The sequence below is a fragment of the Gossypium arboreum genome, chromosome 13, assembly GCF_025698485.1.
Source record: "Gossypium arboreum isolate Shixiya-1 chromosome 13, ASM2569848v2, whole genome shotgun sequence".
Lineage (NCBI taxonomy): Eukaryota > Viridiplantae > Streptophyta > Magnoliopsida > Malvales > Malvaceae > Gossypium > Gossypium arboreum.
The window spans coordinates 110,661,502-110,683,569 of record NC_069082.1 but is presented as its reverse complement, the minus strand read 5'-3'; the positions used below and the strand labels follow the sequence as shown (position 1 = coordinate 110,683,569).

General features: G+C 34.0%; 4 protein-coding genes and 2 long non-coding RNA genes across 6 annotated transcripts; 5 read left to right on the top strand and 1 right to left on the bottom strand.

Annotated features, from left to right (window-relative positions):
• Positions 1 to 1,192: 1,192 nt before the first annotated feature.
• LOC108462509 (uncharacterized) lies at positions 1,193 to 3,268 on the top strand. Its single transcript, XM_017762451.2, has 4 exons — positions 1,193 to 1,638; positions 1,963 to 2,412; positions 2,498 to 2,816; positions 3,054 to 3,268. The coding sequence occupies exons 1-4, from the start codon at positions 1,234 to 1,236 to the stop codon at positions 3,188 to 3,190; spliced, it is 1,311 nt and encodes a 436-aa protein (XP_017617940.2). The 5' UTR covers positions 1,193 to 1,233; the 3' UTR covers positions 3,191 to 3,268.
• Positions 3,269 to 4,832: 1,564 nt separating this feature from the next.
• On the top strand, positions 4,833 to 5,714 carry LOC128286722 (uncharacterized). The gene is made up of 2 exons (XR_008277359.1): positions 4,833 to 5,183; positions 5,409 to 5,714. It is a non-coding gene; the product is annotated as an uncharacterized LOC128286722 (long non-coding RNA).
• Positions 5,715 to 6,896: 1,182 nt separating this feature from the next.
• Positions 6,897 to 11,220, top strand: LOC108461825 (pentatricopeptide repeat-containing protein At3g24000, mitochondrial-like). Its single transcript, XM_017761777.2, has 4 exons — positions 6,897 to 9,945; positions 10,145 to 10,380; positions 10,501 to 10,570; positions 10,655 to 11,220. Exon 1 carries the CDS (start codon positions 7,038 to 7,040, stop codon positions 9,870 to 9,872), a length of 2,835 nt encoding a protein of 944 aa, XP_017617266.1. The 5' UTR covers positions 6,897 to 7,037; the 3' UTR covers positions 9,873 to 9,945; positions 10,145 to 10,380; positions 10,501 to 10,570; positions 10,655 to 11,220.
• Positions 11,221 to 15,076: 3,856 nt separating this feature from the next.
• LOC108461259 (upstream activation factor subunit UAF30) lies at positions 15,077 to 16,903 on the top strand. The gene is made up of 3 exons (XM_017761046.2): positions 15,077 to 15,330; positions 15,607 to 15,805; positions 16,553 to 16,903. Exons 2-3 carry the CDS (start codon positions 15,632 to 15,634, stop codon positions 16,679 to 16,681), a joined length of 303 nt encoding a protein of 100 aa, XP_017616535.1. The 5' UTR covers positions 15,077 to 15,330; positions 15,607 to 15,631; the 3' UTR covers positions 16,682 to 16,903.
• Positions 16,904 to 17,197: 294 nt separating this feature from the next.
• LOC108461258 (GDSL esterase/lipase At4g26790-like) lies at positions 17,198 to 19,459 on the bottom strand. Its single transcript, XM_017761042.2, has 3 exons — positions 19,094 to 19,459; positions 18,348 to 18,837; positions 17,198 to 17,524 (listed from the first exon to the last, which is right to left on the bottom strand). The coding sequence occupies exons 1-3, from the start codon at positions 19,457 to 19,459 to the stop codon at positions 17,331 to 17,333; spliced, it is 1,050 nt and encodes a 349-aa protein (XP_017616531.1). The 3' UTR covers positions 17,198 to 17,330.
• LOC128286721 (uncharacterized) lies at positions 18,641 to 19,521 on the top strand. Its single transcript, XR_008277358.1, has 3 exons — positions 18,641 to 18,673; positions 18,806 to 18,862; positions 18,963 to 19,521. It is a non-coding gene; the product is annotated as an uncharacterized LOC128286721 (long non-coding RNA).
• The last annotated feature ends 2,547 nt before the right edge of the window (positions 19,522 to 22,068 follow it).

Here is a 22,068-nt window from a genome sequence, read left to right as displayed (position 1 = left end):
CGTGCCTGGGACCCTTCCTAAAAGTTGCGCGTATACATCCTTCTAATCGGCCGCGACAACTGACCCAGTCACTACCGAACCATCCACCGATAACCCGAGTTGTAATTGCATGTCCTTGGGTGTGATAGTACACTCGCCGCATGGAAGATAGAATGTGTACGTCTCAAGTCTCCTCTTTTCCACCAACGAGCTTATAAGTGTAGGGTCAAATTTACAACCCCTACCCATACGGGCTACGTGCAAAAATCTCACATCTCTCAAATATGGTTTGACTAAAGACGATGGAGGAACGAGTAGAATACGAATATATGTCTCTAAAATCTGATCTTCCGATTATATATAAAAAAATACAAAATATTAAATTTCAGTATAATAACAAAATATTTAAATTAAATTAGATTAAATATAATAAAAAAACATCTTATCATTTGCAATTAATCGACTGAAATGTGCTTGTCATCCAAGCGAATTAGAGACTTTGACATTACTAATTTCAATAAATACAAAAAAAATTAATTTAAGAAAATCTTATTAAAATTTTAATATAAGAAAAGAGAGTTGAGAGAGGAATAAAATTTGAGTAAAAATCAAGAAAGAATTGAGAGAACTAGAGATTTGAGAGAAAATTGAGAATGTAAGAGAAAGTTGAGATGAGATTGAATTGAAAAAGAATAGAATTTATGGGGTTTATATAGGAAGGGAAAAGAGAAGCGTTTTTTCTGTAAATCCGCTGGATACGCTTCTAACTGGAAGTGCTTTTGTTTTTTCGACCTAATCTCGTAATTTTTCTAAAAATCAACTTAATCCAGTAATTTTTTTTAAAATCAACATTTTTTGATAAATTTTTAATAAAAAATAATATAATGTAAATAAATTAGATTTGATGGTTTAATTTTCAGGTATAATTTCAACAATGCCTGCTTGATCTGAGGACCAACGTCAGATTTAGACAGAAAATCACAATTAAGAATTATTATTATAAAATAATTGTATAATTCTAATGTACAGTCAAGACCAGGAAAAAAGAGAAAATAATTTTTCTGATAGATTTTTCCCAAAACTTTTTCCTGGAAAATAGAAGAAAAGTTAAGTCCTCTTTTCTCTCTCGATTCCAACACTTGTTATCCTCTGATTTGACCAGAACATTCTCTCCTCTTAAATCCAACAAAACTTACAAATCCCCCATACCCCTACCCCTCCCCCCAAACTCGAATTCTCCCACAAATCCCCTTGATGGGAGACACCATGGAACCTTTGGTGGATGATGTGACTAAGAAGTTCACAAGAAGCATATCTCATGCAAAAGATGAGTTACAAAGCTTTAGAACATACCTAAAATGGATGTGTGTTGATCAATCAAACATTTGGACAACTTGTTTGTCTTGGTTTTTGTTCATATTTTTGGGGCTTGTTGTCCCATCTGTGTCTCATTTTTGGTTGGCTTGTTCCACTTGTGATGCTAAACATGCAAGGCCTTATGATTCGGTGGTTCAGCTGTCTTTGAGCAGTGTTTCAGCTTTGTCTTTTGTTTGTTTGACGAGGTTTGTCAAGACATACGGTTTGAAACGGTTCTTGTTTTTTGATAAGCTTTATGTTGAAAGTGAAGCTGTCAGGAAAGGATACACTGGTCAGCTCAATGTAAGTATTCTTTCATTCTTTCCCTTCAAATTCATGACCTTTTTTTTTTTGTTTTGTTTCTTTAAATTGAAATTTTTAGAATAGTTTTCGTATGTGGATTTGAATGAATTTCTGGTTTTTTTTTTTTTTTGGTGTTGTCTGAATCTTTAGTTATTGATAGGTAAGAATGTTTAGAATTTTCTAGTTTCAGTTCCTTTGAGAATTTCAATTTCAGATGGCTACAAGAAAATGTAGAATGCTAGGTTGTTTCCTTTTGGATGATATTGAAAAAAACTTTCAATTCATAGATTACTGTGATTGAATTTTACTGTATAATATATGCAGAGATCACTGAAAATTGTAGCAGTCTTTGTTCTTCCATGTTTCATAGCTGAGACTGCGTACAAAGTATGGTGGTATGCCTCAGGTGCTTCACAAATTCCTTTCCTAGGCATTGTCTGGCTCAGTGACACGGTCGCCTGCATTACGGAGTTGTTCTCGTGGCTTTACCGGACGACTGTCTTCTTCCTTGTGTGTGTTCTTTTCCACCTTATTTGCAACCTCCAGGTTCTCCGACTCCGCGACTTTGCTCAGGTTTTCCAGATTGACTCTGATGTTGGTTCAGTCTTGTCCGAACACCTGCGGATCAGGAGGCATTTGAGGATCATCAGCCATCGATATCGCGCATTTATAATATGTTGCCTAATCTTGATCACTGGCAGCCAATTCACTTCTTTGCTTATCACTACAAAGGCTACTTCTGCACTGAATTTTTATAAAGCTGGAGAACTTGCTGTAAGTGTTCATTTATCTATACATGAGATTTTCGGATCAAAACGGTTAACACATTGTTGGATGAGTGCCCTTTTTGTTGTTGTAGTTGTGTTCTATAACTCTCCTCACTGGACTCTGTATATTATTACGAAGTGCAACGAAAATAACTCACAAAGCACAAGCTATTACATGCCTAGCGGCAAAGTGGCATGCTTGTGCAACATTAGATTCACTCAATGCGAACGAAGATGATATGCCGAGGAGTCCGTCTGTCATTCAGAGCCATCAACCTTTCCCTCATGTGGGTACGGATGGTGAATCGGACGATGGAGATGACCTTGGTGATGAAGATGACATAGATAACAACAAGATGATCCCATCTTATGCTTATAGTACCCTTTCATTCCAAAAGAGACAAGCTCTAGGTAATAATGTCACTCCGAAGAACATTACATGTAACGATTGGGTTTTAGGACATTTCCTTCTCATTGCCTATCGGGATTTTAGTGTATTTGGAAGTGACGGCTAGATCCTGATGCATAGGGTGACTTGAGATAGACGTCTTGAAACTCGGTTGTTACAATGTCAACATGAACATAACAGTAGTATATGTGTTGAGTTGCATGATGATATTGGTCTGTTTCATTCTTGGTTGATGACAGTGACTTATTTTGAGAACAATCGAGCTGGGATTACAATCTATGGGTTCGTACTAGATAGGAGCACACTCCACACCATTTTTGGCCTTGAGTTATCGCTTGTTTTATGGTTGCTTGGAAAGACCATTGTTAGCCTTTAATTTCTTTGAGACACACATTGTACGTATCTATGTAATATATATGTCGAAACCATTTTTTTGAAAATCGACTTATTTAAAAAAAACGAAAGTGGGAGTTGCCACCGATCTTTTTTAATAAAAGGTGTGATCAGATTACCTCGTAATTCGATCGTTTTAATAAAAGGTTTGATTTATTAAAACAATAATTTTCAGTCTACAAAAATTCAGAAAATGGGTTCGGGAGTCATTTACGTTAGAGGAAGGATTAGCACCCTGGTTACTTCTAAAATTGGTACCTAATTAATTATTTGACGCCTTTAGTGTCGAAAATTAAAATTTTAAAGAGAATTTAAAATACAATTCCTTATTAAGAAGTTACTTAACTAAATTAGTTTTCACAAAAAGGGGCTTATTTCAAGTTAATCGAGAAGAAAGGATCATATTCCGTAAGTTAAGACACAATGCCTTAAATCCTCGAAAACGAGAACAAATGCTAAAATCTTTTTTTTAAAGTAGATATTCAACAATCTCGATTTTAGAAAGAAGCCATATTCCGTAAGTTAGGAACACAACTCTTTTTAATTCCAAAAATAATGAATATTGCTTCGATTAAAAAATTTCCTTTTTTATGCATCGTGCAAAAACGAACGTTCAAGTTAATCGAGAAGAAAGAATCATGTCCCGTAAGTTAGGACACAACGCCTTCGATTCTCGAAAACTAAAATAATCACCATTTAATAGCTATTTAAATCTTGCTTTTCGTTGTTTTAAATAGGATATTAGGTTATTTCGATTTTAAAAGATCCCATACTCCGTAAGTTAGGAGCATAACTCTTCAAATTCCAAAAATAACGAATATTAGCTCAGTTTTGAGTATTTTCTATACGTTTGGTAAAACGACGATATTTCTTAAAATGATATACTGAAAAAAATAAAAATACCATGCTAGTAAGTGACAATGATATAATTATAATAATAAAACACCAATTAACAATGACAATAATCATTATAATTACTAATTTTGATACCAATTAAATAATAATATAAAAATTTAAAATTTAAAAATAATGAAAATAAATAATAACAAGAATAATAATGAGAATAATAATAACAAAATGTGCAAAATAAAAATATAAAGAACACTATAAACTTTAAATACAAAAGAATAAAGGAATCAATGAATAAATAAATACATAAATAAATAAAAACTTTCATGAAAGAATTGACATTAAATAAACCAAGGACCTGAATCAGAATGAAGATGAAGTTAAAAGTATAAATTATGATAAAATAAGTAAATAAAAACTAAAAGGAAAAGCGCGAAAATACACAGGGACTAAATGCGAAATTATCCTGACCCACAGGACACGTGTCCTTTCTCCAGGAGATTAACGAACCAAGGACTTAATTGAAAACGGGATAAAATTGAATGGAAAAATTTTTAAAAAGAAGAAATAGTGAAATTAGGACTAAATTAAAACAACCTAAAATGCGGAAGACTAAAGGCGCAAATATCCTTCAAGAAAAAATACGCGGATCCTAGGTTGGATCAATCGGATCTTGGGTCGGGTTTCAAAGCAAGGTCGTTTTGGTGCTTAGGAATGCCAGCCAAAACGATAGGCACCCTATTTAAGTAAAAAAAAAACCAAAAAAAATCATTTGAGACAGGATAAAAAAAAAACTTTATTTTTCTCTTGTTTTCTCTGAAAAGGGGCTGGATCCGGCCTAGGGGATCGCCGTCCATCTGCCACGGCCACCGGTCATCGGCGATGGCTACCGCCGTCTCCTGTGGTCAGATTTCATAAAAAAAAAGTGCCCCTTGTGGCCATTTTACCTTCTTCAACCCAAATCAAATGCCAAAATCCCCCCAAAAAAAAACACCAAAATACCAAAAAAGCAAAGGAACCTTTCAGTTCTCGGTCTCTCCAATGCGACCTTTCAGCGAATCCCCGAGGATCCGACGGTCTTTCAAAACGAAGGGAGACGAATGGAGACAACAGCAGCGACAATGAAGGTAAAAAGTTTCCTTTTTATTTTATTACTTATTTTTGAAAAAAAAAAAAGAACCACCCTTTTTTGTGTGTTTGTGTTCGATTTCGATCCCTTTTTTTTTTAATACAATCTATTCCTTGACTTTTATAGTCATTTTACACTTGTTTAAAATACATATATTTTTTATTTTGTCACTATTCCTACATCTGCTTCTATTGTTCCTGTCTTTTCCATTTTTTCTTTGCAGGTAGTAGTTAGTGACGGTGGCAGAAAGCGTGCCCTTTCCATTTTGGTGAAACGACAGCAAAAGCCCGTTAGGCCTCAAGCGTCATGCCCGTTCACGTGGAGGGCAGCGACGCTGGAGGCTAGGATTTTTTTTTATTTTACAGAAACTTAGTTTAGGTTATGGACTGGTAATTTAGGCTTAGGGTTTTTTTTTTTTAAAAATGGACTTGTAATTTTTATTTTTATTTGGTTTGGTTTGGGTCCAGGCAAAAATAGCCTATTAAAATATATATTTGGAAATTTTAAGGAAACTTCTCTTTTAAACAGACTTTTACAAAATTCTTTACTTAAAAGGATATGTTCAAACAGAACCAAAGTCCAAATAAAGTGGTACAATACAAACTCTTTACTTCAAGCCTTGATCAAAGTAAACTAAAGGAAATTCGATGGAATTCATACCCAATGTTATTAGTATTTTTGCTTTTTTCTTTCTTTTTATTATCTGAATATTTAGGAATTAAGATCATTTTAATGCTCCTTTTTTCCATGCATAAACTGAACCAACAATTTAGATAAACACAAAAATGAAAGCTTTTATGAATACAGGTACCCTCAATACATCGAAATTCATTGCCCATGGATAAAAAAAACTAGTTTCAACATAAAAAAAACAACAAAAACTAGAATAAACATATAATAACGGATTCGAAATTGTAAGCAAGCATCGCCTATTGGTTCTTTACCCAATTCATAACTAAAAAATTTTTCTAAACCCTTTCTAATCGAGCCTAAAACTCTAAAAATTAGAAATGTCAAAATAGAAATAGAACTTGATACTATTATAAATGCCCAAAAAATATCATAAAGCACGTTTCATTCGAAAGTACGCGTCGTTTTGGAACCAAAGCCTAAAAACCATTTGAAAGCATGCTTTGTTACAAGCAATAAAGAGAGAAAGTACTCTCATTTTCTACCTATGCCGACCAAGTACAAGTAGCCTAGCTATCTTATTAGAGTTGTTCATGAACCAGATCTGGTTGGGCTTCAGCATATTATTAATATATTTTATGTTTGTTTAAGTTTGGTTTAGCTCGAAATATGAATTTAAAATTTTATTCAAATCCGTCCATATTTGTAAAAAATTAATCTAGGTCCATTTTAGGTTTGGCTCATGTTATTTTTATTTTTAAAAATATTTATTTTATTTTATTTTAATGTTTAATAATTTTATATACTTTTTATTTATAAAATTTTTAATATAGTAATCTTAATATTATTTTAATATTTATATTAAAATAATAATATATATTTAGTATAGTTTTATTTTTTAATGTATTCTAAATTATATAATATATAAAATAATATAATATAAAATATTACAAACTTAAAATGAATCGAATCAAAGACTTTAAATACTCAAACCCAAAACTTAACTCATATTTTTAAATAGATTTAATATTTTTTATTCAAATCTATTTTTCTTAACTTAATATTTTTATCTAAATTTTTGCGATTTCGAGTGATACTTCGTACTTGCATGAGTAGCCCAGGTATATCTCAAGTAACAGCGAGATAAAAGCTTCAAACTCTATATCTTTACACAAAGAAATCTGAAACCCCAAGCTATTTTTTTATTTTTTATTTTGTTTCAATGCTTATTCAATCACTTGTATTTCGATGTTTGTCCACAAGAAAAAACCATCTTGTCATTGAATTCCCCAGGAGGTTGCTTTCGGCCTCATTTCAGGTCGTTTCTTCTTTTAGTGCCCATGTTGCCACAGAAGAGATAAACCCATCTTTAAAAGTCCCACTTTTCAAAGAAAAAACAAAGCTTGAAGGAACTAAAAGGTTAAAGCTTTACTCTAAGATTCTACATGATTGTGCATCAAAAGGGTCTTTGAGTTCAGCCAAATCTGTTCATGGGAAGATAATAAAAAAAGGGTTTGACCCTGATTTGCATTTATGGAACTCTTTAGTTAATGCTTATGCAAAACGTGGGGTCTTTGGATATGCTTGTAAAGTGCTCGATAGAATGCCTGAAAGAGATGTTGTGTCTTGGACCGCTCTGTTCTCTGGTTTGGTTAATGAAGGGTATGGATATGATGTGTTGGATTTGTATTGTTCTATGAAGAAAGATGGGGTTCTGCCAAATGGGCATTGCTTAGTGACCGCTTTGAAAGCTTGTTCTTTGAGTTTGGATTTGTTTTTTGGTACATTGTTGCATGGGGAAGGTGTTAAAGTTGGAGTTTTGTTGGATATTTTTGTTGGATCCTCTCTTGTTGATCTTTATGCGAAATGTGGTCAGATGGAACTGGCAGAGAGAGTATTTCTGTTCATGGATAAAAAGAATGTCGTATCATGGAATGCATTGCTTAATGGATATGCTCTAAAGGGCGATGCAGGAAAGATTTTGAATTTGTTTCAAGGGATGACGGAATCTGAATTGAGGTGTAGTAAGTTTACTTTGTCAAATGTGCTCAAAAGTTGTACGTACCTGGTAAACTTAACATGGGGCTTGATTGCACATTCTTTGGTGATTAAGATCGGGTGTGAGCATGATGAATTTGTTGGTTGTTGCCTTCTTGATTTGTACTCAAAATGTGGACTGGCTGAGGATACTCTTAAGGTTTTTAAAAGGATTCAAGAACCCAACATAGTAGCCTGGAGTGCAATGATTGATTGCCTTGATGAGCAAGGCCAGATTCAAGAGGCAGCTGAGTTGTTTTCTCTAATGAGATGCAAAGGGGTAAGCCCCAATCAGCATACTTTTGCCTCTATTGCTGGTGTAGCTGCTAATTTGGGTGATCGGTTATATTGTGAAGGTGTTCATGCTTGTATACTTAAACATGGATTTGAATCTGAAATCATTTTGAGCAATGCACTTATTGCAATGTATATGAAAATCAGGTCAGTCCAAAATGGTTGGCAGGTGTTTAAGGAAATGAGTTTTTGGAATTCAGCATCATGGAATTCTCTTCTTTCTGGATCTCATAATGGTAAAACTTGTGATCGAGGACCAAGTATCTTTCACAAGATGCTTGCTGAAGGTTTTAAGCCTGATATCTGTACATTTACTAGCATTTTAAGATCTTGTTCCAATCTTTTAAATATAAAATTTGGACATCAAGTGCATGCCCATATAATAAAGAATGGCCTAAAGGATAATAATTTAGTGGGAACATCTCTTATTGACTTGTATGCCAAAAATGGATTCTTGGCGGATGCAGAGCTACTTTTTACTCAATTGATTGAGAGGGATCTTTTTTCATGGACTGCATTAATTGCTGGTTATGCTCAAAGTGATTGTTCAGAGAAGGCTATCAAGTGCTTCAATCATATGCAAAGGCAAGGTGTCACACCCAATAATTTCACTCTTGCTACCTGTTTGAGTAGTTGCTCCAATATGGGGATGTTAGAAAATGGGCAGCTGCTTCATTCAATGGCAATTAAGGCTGGGAATTCAGGTGATGTGTTTGTATCTTCTTCAATTGTAGATATGTATGCTAACTGTGGATGCATAGAAGAAGCTGAAGCTGCTTTCCAGGGCATGGTGTCAACAGATACTGTATCATGGAACATGATGTTATTTGGATACCTGCAACATAGGCAAGGATTGAAGGTTTTAGAAACTTTTAGGACGATGTTAGACAAAGGCCTTGAGCCAGATGAGGTTACGTTCATAGCAGTTTTATCTGCCTGTAGTTATATGGGCTTTGTAAATGAAGGGAAAGAGTACTTTGATTCCCTGACCAATGTTTTTGGAATAGTACCCACAATTAAGCATTGTGCCTGTATGATTGATATTTTAGGTCGAGCTGGCAAGTTCAATGAAGTTAAAAGTTTTATCAAGGACATGAAGGTTACATCGAATCCCTTGATTTGGGAGACAGTTCTTGGGGCTTGTAGAATGCATGGAAATGACAAACTTGGTGAAAGTGCTGCAGAGAAACTCTTCGAACTTAATCCTGGTATAGCCTCCCATTACATATTACTAGCAAATATTTTTGCTGCCAAGGGTAGGTGGGAGGATGTCCGAAGAGTCAGAGCATTGATGACCCATTGTGGTGTTAAGAAAGAACCTGGGTGTAGTTGGGTGATGGTCAATGGTCAAGTGCACATTTTCAGGTCCACTGATGGTTGTCATCCAAAACACGGGGAGATCTATATAAAATTGAAGGAGCTTGTCGAGAAGTCTATTTTAGCAGGATATGTGCCTAAGACAGATCATATACTCAATGATGTCGGTGATGATGAAAAATTAGAACAGCTCTTTCATCATAATGAAAGATTAGCTCTTGCTTTTGCTCTTATTAGCATCAACCCTGTGAAAACAATTCGGATATTCAAAAATTTGCACATATGTGAAGACTGCCATGATTTTATGAAGCTTGTCTCTGGTGTCATAAAACAGGAGATAGTTGTTCGTGATGCAAACTGTTTCCATCACTTCAAAAGCGGCATTTGTTCATGTCAAGACTATTGTTGATTTGTCTCTAGCCATCTGACAAAAATTTCATTCTAGCTCAGTAATTTGTTTGCAGGACTTCAGAGTTTAGACGGTAAATGCTCATGCTCTTGTTTTGTCTTATTGCTGGCATTGGTTACATGATTATGAGCTTGTATAGCTAACGGTTGTTTCTTAACTTGCTGGTATTGTTCTAAAATTGAATCATCGTTTAAATTTTTAACCCTAATCTTCTTAATCTGTCTCGTTCCTGTCAATTCTGATACTGTGTCATCTTTGACCGAGCACTGCAGGATCTGGAGGTATCACATTTTCAAATGATGGCTTCTGGTCTAGGTTACAGGCAGCCAATTCCTGTAATTGGTCATCACTATGAAGACTAATGTTGTATAGAAGTATAATTCTCTAATTATAGGCTGCTTTGTGATACAAATGGTCCTGTGATTTTCTTCAAGGTCTGTCGCTGAGAAGTGATTAGATTGACAACTAGATTTTCAATGTTTGATTTCGCAGTGAATGATTGTGCATGGTATGGGAATTTTCAGGTTTCTTGTTGGTATACTGTGTTACATTGCTTCCTTTTGTTCATCCATACTTACTTTCATTCATCATGCTACTTTTATTTGTGTTGTATTTATCCTCTTTTCAGTTTCCGTAGAGGTCTTGATTTCAATTCCAGGAAACAACCATATCTCGGAAAATTCATCATGGCTTTGCAGGTTGGTGAAGTTGTAAATCCCTTGCATTCTGATAATATTAATTCATTCATTCGAATCTGACCAACTGATATTATGTGTCAACAGTTTAACAAGCCGCATGTCAAATGAAACTTGATTGCCCGAATCAAAGATCATCGGACCATAAAGTTTGGCTTCACCTTTGCATTGCATGTTTGGAGGTTCATCTGTAGATGACAACTTCTTGTTTATTGTTGTCTCCAGATTCATTCCTATGACAAAGTTCTTCATATTGGATTTATCAGTTTTAATTTGTTGAACTGAAACACCAGAACATCAGAACTCCTGCCATCCGACATTGTTGCTGCTGCTCACTTGGATGCTTCAGTCAAGAAGTCTTAAAATTACTCGAAATCGTTAAATCCAAAATTGTGGATATCAACGATTGCTTTCATGATCACCAACGCTTAATTTATCCTTCAAGAACACGGTTTGCTCAGATTATACTCGAAAGGAACACAAATGTGGTGTCTGATAGAGACACTGATGATTTTTTGCCCTTGATGTAAATAACTTTGAGTGCTAAGCAATGTAGGCCAAATCATATACTCTAACACTGATATATAAAATTATTTGGTTTGTTCGGATGTATCGTTTCAATCGGTTAAAATGTTGTTCTGTGCTTCAGAAAAGTTGCAGAATTTGCATAAAGTTTTCAATCACTTCATACTTGAATCACTACCGGGCCTGAGGAGTGACACTTCTTTCATCCTTTCTGCTGGTTTTTTGGGTAGGATGCCAGATCTGGTTGCGTATGGAACCACTGTTTCGAGTGTTTCCGGCCACCATATTTTTGTTCCATCCTCCAGCGGGGATTTGGCAATCTTTACTATTTGTCTTTTCTACCTTGGTGGGTTTCATTTATGTTATGATTCTGAAGGGTTTTGGGCCATCACTGGATTCTCCTACTCCCAGCTCACTTGTTCGGGTTTTATTCTTACTTTATTGTTCTGTTTGAGACGAAGGCCTACTAAAAAAGATCTCTCTTGGTCCTGGGGGCTTCGCTGTTTCACCACGCCCATAACTCATGCCTTCTGTCTGTCTCTATTAAAAATGTACTAATATAGTAAAAATATCTGCACTTTATTTAAACAAACTCTTAAATTATTTTTGTAGGTGTGAATTAACAGAAAATGTCGATTTTTTTATTAAATTATTTTTGTAGGTGTGAATTAACAGAAAATGTTGATTTTTTTAACTTATTTTCTAGGCAATTTAGGATTTTATTTTATGTTTTCAGTAATTAAACCTTAGGATTGAAAATTAATAAAAATAAGTGTTTTTAACATAGTTTGTAGGTGTTGTGACCTAATAGGCTGACATGGGCTTGAGGTTGTGCTAATTGGTTTAATTGAGTGTGTAAGATGGATATATAAAGGTCCAATTGACGTGGAAGTAAGGGTCGAATGATGTATCAAGCTTCCCTGGATGTCAAAGCACAAAATGAACGAGACAAGATAGTATTTGGGTGTCGTGTCACGCCATGCAAGGTGTGTGGTGCGACATAAGGCCGACGTGCTGCCCAAGTATTTTGGGGTAATTTTCGTCTGCACAATCAAACTTATATGAAGACCTAGGACGTGCCAAACACCTAATTTGAGTTGTCAACACCTCTATAAATAAGACACTAAGGGTTGAATGTAATCAAGTCGTCTTAAACGCCTTCAAAAAAATCCTCGTAGTTTAAAAGTAGTTGTAGTTTATTTTCTTTACAACTTTTCATAACTTTCTTGTTTTTCTTCTTGAATCAGTTTTGATTCAATAACATGTTTATTTAATTAAAGTATTCAATTATATTTTTCTTTACATTCGTTTTATTTCTTTATTCCAATCGAGAGATTTGTTATTTCGTTCCTCGTTTTATATTCAATCTACGATTATTCAAATCTCTTTTCTTCTCCGAATTGGTTGTATTTTTCATATGATTTATTCAATCGAAGTTAAGATTATGACAAACATGAGTGGCTAAATATCTTAGGGGAAATTAACAAGTGGGTAAGGATGTGATTAACAGAGGATTTGGGGTTTTTCGAGAAGGATTAGTTGGTATGAATTATGTGTTTTTAAATTGTTAGGCTTGACAACCTTAACAAGTTATCATAAGCTAGAAGAGGTCAGAAGATAAGTCAAATTGAGTAAATTGTAATTATCGTAGTTGAGAAAGTAAGGTCGAGAGATAAGTGAATATCACCAACCAATCAATTAATTAATTAGAGGCCGAGAGGTAATAATTAGTTAATCGGTTACTAATCCATCTCAAAACCTTAATTTGAAGTTAGTTATAAACCTGAAACAAGTTAATCTTCCAGATTGATTTATCAATTTAATTCATTTGTTTATTTTTCTTTATTTATTTATTTTCATTGTTTATTTATTTTATTGTTCTTAATCTATTTTTATGGTTAATTGTATATAGGAAATAATTACTACTATTTAGGCTTATTATTGTTAAAAAACGTTTTCATTATTTATTTCATCCTCCTTTGGGTATGATCCCCAGAATACTTCTGGACCTTCTAATATTTCATTGTAAAATTATATTACAATTTGACCGGTGCACTTGCGGACACCGCCATTCTTAACTATTGTATTTTTGGTGTTATATTTATTCTGTAAACGGTAACTCATTTATAGGAGGTCAACACCCTGACATGACACTCTGCTAGTAGTTTTGATTTCAACTTCGAGAGTCCAATGTTCTATGTCGAGAACACTTACAGGGGCATGACATTAAGTTCCACCGGTGGACAATTCGCAGGTGGTTTTGGTTGTACCGACAACTATACAGGAATGAATGATGTACTCCCTACAACCTCCACCAGTGAAGGGACATCCAACCTTGGACATGCTAGAGGGGTTGAGATTAAAAAGGGCACTGAAACCAATGACGATCCAATCTAGGAGTCTGGGCTAGATGATTTGGAAAATGCATTATTTTCTGAACCAAAACCGGTTCCAATTGAACCAGAAGATGGAGGTTCAGGCGATGAAGGTTCAAATGAAACTGCTGAAGAAGATCTACGGTTTAGGGCATACTTACCTTCGACCCACATGCATAATATAGACCTCTCAGCAGAAGGTGGGTTGGTGTTTTCAGAACTCCCACACAGAATCGGACCATGCGAGTCCTTTGTTGGATGTTGATGATTTAGAAGTGGAGAATGAGTTCTCCTCTAAAGATGCTTTTGTCGTAGCAATGAAGCAATACAACATAAAGAATAGAGTAAACTTCTATGTTGTTAAATCCCAATTGGAGAAATTCGAGGCGAAATGTGCAATGCTAGATAGTAGATGTCCATGAAAAATCATGACTTCTATGAAGAAAAAGATGGGGTTATGGACTATCAAGAAATATATCGCTTCACATACGTGTGTTGTCACGGGTATTGCGTCAAGACTGTCTAATATATGTCTCCAAAATTTGATCTTCCACCTATTTATAAAAGAAAAACATACAAAAATTTAAATTTCAATATAACGATTTATTAATGAAATTTAATTAGATTAAAAATAATATAAATATTCTTTTTACCATTTGCAATTAGAAGGCTGAAATGTATTTGTCATCCAAATGAATAAGAGAATTGACCATTAAGAATTAAAAAAAGGATTAAATTTCATAATACAGAATTAAATAAAAAAATCTTAAGACAATTTTTACAAAATTTGAAAGAATTGAAAGAAATTGAGAGTGAATTGAAAAAAAAAAAAGGAATTGAGGGGTTTAAAATATTTATTTTCTTTTTTTTTTTTTACTGTTGCAGGTGGGAAGTAGTCATTGGAATTCACTCGTTTGGGGTAGCCATTGGGAAAAATGCATCCAGTTGGAAGTGTTTTACTGACGGAGCATGAAAGCGTGTCTAACTGGTAGTGTTTTCCTGCAACATTCACTGAAAATGCGTCTAACTCAGCGTGTTTTCTTGCAAAGTATCCTAAAAACTCGTCCAACTCAGCGCGTTTTAAAAAATCGGCCTAATCCCAAAAATATTAAAAAAAGGGTCTAATATGATAAATATTCAAAAAAAAGTGAAATTTTCTGACAATTCACCGTTTTTGTGGTTATGGTTTTTGTCTATAAAAATAATTGATTTTAATATTAAAATAATTTTTTTTGAAATTTCATCTTTTAATTTCTTAACGAGGTTTTGTACTTTAACATCAACATAAAATTTAAAACTAATCAAAATTTTTAAAAGAGTGATGGTATTATGTATTTCATATCAAATTCACAATATCAAAAGACAAATTAGTTAAAAATTTAAAATATTTTTAGTTATAAATCAAAATCAAGTTGGTGACTTATTTAATTACAAAAATAGCATGAGGGTAGGGCTGTTTTTCTATATTAGCCTTGAAATTAAACAAATATAAAAGATAAGGAATTTATGAAAAATTGCAAAAATATCAAAGGAATATATAAATTTGTAGAAAATTACCAAAACTATTAAAAATAATAAAAATTACCAAAAATAAAAAAATAAAACACATATAAAATTTCTTTGCGATCAGACCTACGCCCAGTCTGGCCGTTAACACCTCTAGTTATTACATTCTGGTTTCATTATTACTACCCTTGCCGTTTTGAAGAACTCAAGCAACCATCAGTTCTTACTAAGAGCCCTTTACTCACGCTTTCGTTTCCCTCTCTCTCTCGTCTGCAAAACCTTGAGGTTTGGTATTCAGAACTGCTTCTCTTTACCATTTTAACCCCTGAACTTTGCCGCTATCCCGTTCCTCTTCAGGTAAACCAGCTGAACTATCTTCTAACAAAACTCTGTTAACTTTAGCAATTGACAACGAATGTAGAAGGTTACGAATTCGATAACCAAATGGCGCCAACTGTTCGATAAAATTCCCCAGAAGCTTAAGCTTGTACTGTTTTTTTTTAGCAGCAAAAAACATTAATTTTTTTTCTTAAAATTCATTGGGTGTTGAAAATTTGTTGTTGTTATTATTATTATTATTATTATTATTATTATTTTGTTAAGTGTTTGATGTATGGTTTTTTGGATATATAGCGAGGAAGAAGAGGAGGTAGAAAAAATGCTGCCACAGAGACTGAAGAAGACAATCACTGATAACCCCAAAAAGCTTGCTAACTTGATTGACCTTGCAAATCTTCCTTCCCCAGTTAGAGAATTTGTGGGTCAGTCTCAGATTTCACGTTTGGGTTGCTTCTTTCGTGTTTGGTCTTATATCAAAGAGAACAATCTTCAGGTACTCTCAGGTCTCTCCTCTGTTCAATCTAATGTTTGTAAACGAATCTTGGAGAGGCTTTATTCACCCATATCTTTTTCCTATTGTTTTGCACTCCCTGGCGTTGCCTGTAGATTATTGAATAAATCTCATGGTCATTGATAGTCGGGTCTTCCAATTCGTTATTAGCATGTCAGAGTTGGATTGGTGAATTGTTGTGATGTTTAAGTAGGGACAAATAGCGTCTTCGCCCCCATTAATATGAGCTTTCAATTGAGTATTTTATCTGTATCAGGTGTTTATTATCAAACATTTGGCATCTTTATATCATTGTTTCCATGAATGATAATGTTTTACTACAATTCGTGAAGATGTGTGTTCATGATGACAATGATATCATCTCTCTACAAGTTTGCATTGTATGTCCCAGGAAATGTTAATCATGTCTTGGATCATTCATTTTATCATAGAAAGTTTGATGCTATAAGATGGAATTCATGGGCACTGCTGTTGTCACCACCACTTGCTCTAGAGTCTAGAGGCTCTTAAATGATTTTATTTGTTATTAAGGCTTTCTTATGTATGTTTAATTGTTTATCATGGCTGGCAATTCGGCACTGAGCTCATAAAGTTTGTAATTCTCATTTTATGGAATCATTCTCTACTTTTTGAACCTTATAGATTGATTTTGAACTTTTAGTCTTGATGCTCTGGTATATACACAAATTTACCCAAAGATCTCTCAGCATGTCACTTTTTCTTGATTAGGATCCAAACAACAAGAATCTTGTAAATTGTGATGAAAAATTGAGGAGTATTTTATTGGGCAAGTCTCAAGTTGAGCTGGCTGAACTTCCTGCACTTATCAAACTGCATTTTCCTAAAGTGCCAAAATAAGCCGAAGGATTCAAGTTGTGCTGCACCGAGTGTCTCCCATATCTTCATTGAAGATCTCTAGCTGCTTCATGTTCTTTTAAATCAGTTTATTATTATTATTTGTATATGCTGATATTTGATATTTTGGAGCAAATTTCTTATTAAAATTTAGGCTTTCCCTCTGAACGAAACCTTTTCTTTGAAGGATCTTAGTTTATAATGAAGAACCATTTTATTTGTTAATCTTATTTGAGTAGACAATGTCCATTTCTGTGGTGGGATCTCTTAGGAAGCTTTTCTGAATCTAACGGTTTTCTCTTCTTACAGTAATATCGTCTATTAGATTTTGAAATATTGAATGATTCTTTCTTTGAATTATTTTGCAAAACCACTTTTCCAAAATAAAAAAATTGCAGAACCTCTTACATCACAACAGAAATAGCTGTTTTCTCTTTTTTTTTTTTTTTTTGGGGGGGAGGGATAACTTGCTTGATTTGAAGTTTGAACTTGTTCTTATGTTTTCTCATCTAACATGCATTCTTCCAGTTGACTTATTGTTTTATATATTTTCCTTCATTGGATGTAGTTGAAAAGGCAATAGTAAATATAATGCCTACTAATACTAGTTCTACAACAATGAAGAAGCGCTTCTTTCTTTTACTTCTAGTAATTATCGGAACTTGGCTAGGGTAGTTTTGACCACATAATCAGCCAAAATGGCATTTGTTTTCTCTGTCGGGTGAAAGGCATCCCAGAATACATACTTATTGGCATCTGAACATGTAAATGGGTTCATGTTATCACACAGGTAACTCATTTCGAAGAATCCAGTCCCACAGCATGCTGTTTCTGCATCTTCAAATCCTGTAATGTAGAAAATTTATCAGAAATTTACCATAAGAGGAGAAGTATGTTAAAACACTTGCCTAATAACATCTGCATTCATACTGTGCGCACATAGGTTCAAGAACACATCCAAACACACACACACACACACACACACACACACAGTTTGCTTGGCTTTGCCTGAAAAGGTTTGTTTTTATGGTGTTATGGCTCTTCATTCATTAGGTGGTATGATATTGCATGGTTTTATGCATGTTTTAAACAAAAAAGTTCATTGGATGAAACTAGTGAATGTGTTCTTGAGGCTTGCTCGAGGCAAATGACAACATGGGGGGCATGAAAGTACCTAGTTTCTGTCTGGTTTCATATACTTGTATCCATGATTGTGTTTTTGTATATCGGCCTTCTATGTCTTTGTCCATTCATGCTTGAAGTCAAAGGATCATCTCATGGCCGTAGAGTAAGCAATGTCTGTACTAAAGCGCATGCAAAATCATTTATATTACTGAATATCTTGGGTAGGAAGGAAGCCATAATCAGCGATAAGGAAAGGCTTGTAGATGCTAGGATTCCAAACAAGATTTGATATATGCTACCGTTTAAGGGAAGCTGAATGAAGTAACTGCGCTAGTTACGGGGTTCAACATGGTTAATTTTACTAGACTAGTTTTGCACATAATATCTGACCCATGTGGATGGCATAAAACAGTAGTTAACCGTTTGGACAAGTTAGGTGATTGGATTCAAGTAGTGGATGTGCTCTTATTCTAGGCATTCCTTTTCTTTATATATGACCTTAGTAACAGTAGTTAACTTTTGTAAAGTATCGCTAATGGCTTACCAAAGTGACTTGGATTCCGAATCATTTCCATGAGCTTATCGTAGGGGCTTGACATAACCAGATGGATTCCACCAAGCTCCTGTTTCAACTCTGTGACTGCACCCTGTAACTTCTTGTTGAAATCTTTAGCCACATCATTATACTCATTGATACAGTCACTTCCAAAGAACATATTTGTTGTTCTTTCCAATGGTAAGCATCCCATTGGAGGAAGGCCGCCAATGACTACCTTCCGAGCTCCGAGCTTGTAAAGCTCTCTGATGAAATTGCTGGCAATTCCTATCAGAAAGCTCTGATACTCGTCAACTGAATACTCCGAAGATCTGGTAGGCAAAATGTAGTAGTTCTCTAAAAAGTCATTGGTTCCTATGCTTATTAGGTGCAATGATTCAGAAAAACGTTGATTAGCTTCATCTTTGCCTAGATGTTTTCTTAGCTTGTTCTGATATTCTTTGTAGTACTCCAGTTCCTTCCAAAATGGTATGACAGACTGCAAATTCAAGAAAATGGCTTTTGTAAGTTGTAATTGATGACCTGTTGTTTATAGTTGATTAAATCTACTGAGCTAGACTAAAATAACATGTTGAAACTGAAATCTTTTGTCATTTGTTGCAGGCAAGAATCAAAATGGAATTTAACAACATTCATGGAAAACCTGATGCAAACAAAAATTTACAACTCACTGCATGACTTCTGTTTCACATGGTAAGACGGTTAACTTATCACCAATCCGTAGCTCGACTTACTAGCACATCAGAAGTGGCATTGTCATAACCAGTCCCGGCTGAAGCAAAGGAAACTCCAGTGGCGAAATCTTCTATGTCATACTTCGGGTCCAGATATGCAGGTATGGCTGGCTTGATCCTGAGGGCTTCAGAAATGAAGTCTGTTGCAATCCTTCCATTAGAAAAACGTCCTGTTGGCTGACCACCATAGTAATCCCTACCATATGGCTCGAAGTTGCTCTTTAGAACTGTAGATACTTGGTTGTTGTTCCCTGGATCCACCGTAGAATCTCCGAAAACGATAATTGCAGGAACTGTTGCCCTTACTTTTGGTATTTGCATTAGGAGATTAACAAAAAAGAACAGTGTAACAAGCTTGCATGCCATATTTCAGTTTCATTCCAACTTTCCTGGTTTGTATCATAAATAGCAAATAGGTGATTGGTAAAGCTTGTGTGAATGATTTTAATGATGGGAAGACCACTCCTACAATGTGGTATCCAGTAGTTTGAATACTAACATTTACAACCCTTTAATAGGCTGAGGCAGATGAAGTTTGTTGAGAGTTTTAATTGCTGAGAGTAGGTGAGAGGGCATTTGTCTTGAAGCCATTGGACATGAAAACAAAGTTTTGGGTATGGTGCGTGATTGGCTTGGATCAACGAGACTTGGCATATTCCTTGATATATTTAGTATATCAATGATAATGATGGGAGAGAAGCAATATTTCTTAAAGTGTAGATAAATGGTTTTAATTTGGAGTTGGTAGATTGACAATGTATCTAACTAGGAGGAGATGGAAATTAAAGTGAGCTTAAACTAAGATATTTTAAGAGCTTACCCTCAGTTTAGGAAATGCTAATGAAGTTTAATGTTTTTCTTTTTAAAGTAAATAAATAAAACCCTAGTAAGTATAGATACTTTTGGTTACATGTTGTGGAACTAAAAGGTGATTGTTTGGAGCTTTAATGGGCATGCATTAAAATATTCGATTTTCGACTTGGACTCCCTTTGCACTTTAAATTTGGTGGGTTTCAGTTAGGTGACAGCATTTATTTTTCACAGCATAAAACACACAAAACTCCATGCATACACGTTCTCGGGAATTTATCTCTTTTGTTTTGTGGAGATTGAAATTAAGAATTTTTTGTCGGGTGTGAATTAAATGTAATGAGAAACTAGGAGCCAAATGCATGATTGCTAACACCTTTGGTATAAACAAATAGAAATTTAGTTAGTTGGGTTGGAGTTTGAGACTAATTAAGTTGCTTGTAGTCTTTCTCTAATATAAACAACACAGCATTGAAGACCATTTCGCTTTGGGACATTGGATTGAGAATCACGAGTCATTTGTGACACGCACCACTGCTATATCTCTACTTTTTCCTCTTTGAAAAGGAAAATGGAGATGATTTTTTTTGTGAGTGTGGAGGGACGAGCTTAATAAATTCTGAAAACACTGCTGCATTCATTGGTCTTTCCCATAATAATGGGGTTTAATAAATGCATGTTCCTGGCGGTGGCTGTCCCATTGAAACGAGCTGTTTCTTTGTGGGAAGTTCTAGAGACAACCCTAATTGCATCCTAAACCAGTTCCTGGGGTTACACCAGCCTAAGGTCTGTGTCTTTTTGTAATTTTTTTTATTTTTATTTTTAAAAAGTTTATTTATTTATTTATTTTTAAAATTTAGATTCACTTATTAACACTATTAAAATTATTTTATCAAATTTAAGTTTATTAAACACTAATTTTTAATTATATTACTATCAAGTGAGTTTTTTATTATTTCAAAATGTTGCATTGATAAATTTAACAAATTGAATCTGAATTTTAAATTTTAATTTTAAAATTTAAGTTTCTTCCAAATTTGTAAAGAGTACAAAAATTTATAATATATTTTAACTTAAATCTAAATTTACACGTAAGATTGATCATGACTTTTTTTAAAATAAAATATTTTTCCTATTCATTTAGACGAATCATTTAAATATCACAATATTTATGCTTTATTCAAGTTTACTGTACAGTTTTTCTCGATTAAATATTTTAACATTTTTCTGTCTCATATTATTACTTAAACTATTACTTTATTATAGTTTTGGCCCCAAAAGTTAATGGTGTGAAAGGTGGTCCACTCAACTAATGAGAGCATGCCATGTATCAAGCATTGATTGATAATGTGGTTGTTGACCAAACAAAAAATTATAAAAATTAATTTTTAAAGAAATCTTAAAAATTAATAAAATATAGAATGAGCTTACACAAGTGGTGGTTCATTAATATACAATTATTTGTTTAATTTCATTTTGAATTCGATTGATAATAATATAAAATGTAAAATGTAGCAAAAATTATTCAAAATTACAAAAAAATATTATTGAAAAATTAATTTTTTAAAAATATATCCTTTTAAAATTGAAATAGTACTAAAAAATGGATTTTTTAAAGTATGTCCATGTTTGTTTTATGATTCAAAGTCGTGATTATCCTTCTAAAAAATATCATCTCCAAGGTTCAAACCTATGTCTCCTCTTGATATTTCTTTGTATTTTTTTTCATGACCATAAAGAAGACATTTCCTCTTGATATCTTTTTTTAATTTCACATTTATTTTTCTTTTCATTTAATTATCCAAACAAACCTAGTTATTTAATTGCCTTATTAAGGGTCTTAAAACCAACCATCTTCAATGATTTTTTTTTCCTTTTCCTTTTTTTTTTATTACAAAAGAGGGCTAAAGTCTTGATCAAACTAAAGTAATAGTTCTCAGAAAATCAACCCTTTTCATATTCGCCTTCAGCAGGTGAATGGTGCTATGAGGAGGTTGGTTAAAAAGTAGAAGTTTTTCCTCCATCGGTAGACTCCTTGTAACACCCCTTCCCTAACCTGATCGTCGAGTTCGAATTACGGGATGTTACATTTGTAACCAAAGTAACTACAACAAGCTTCAATACAATTCAATCATTTTAACATGCTCATTAGTATAAAGCACATT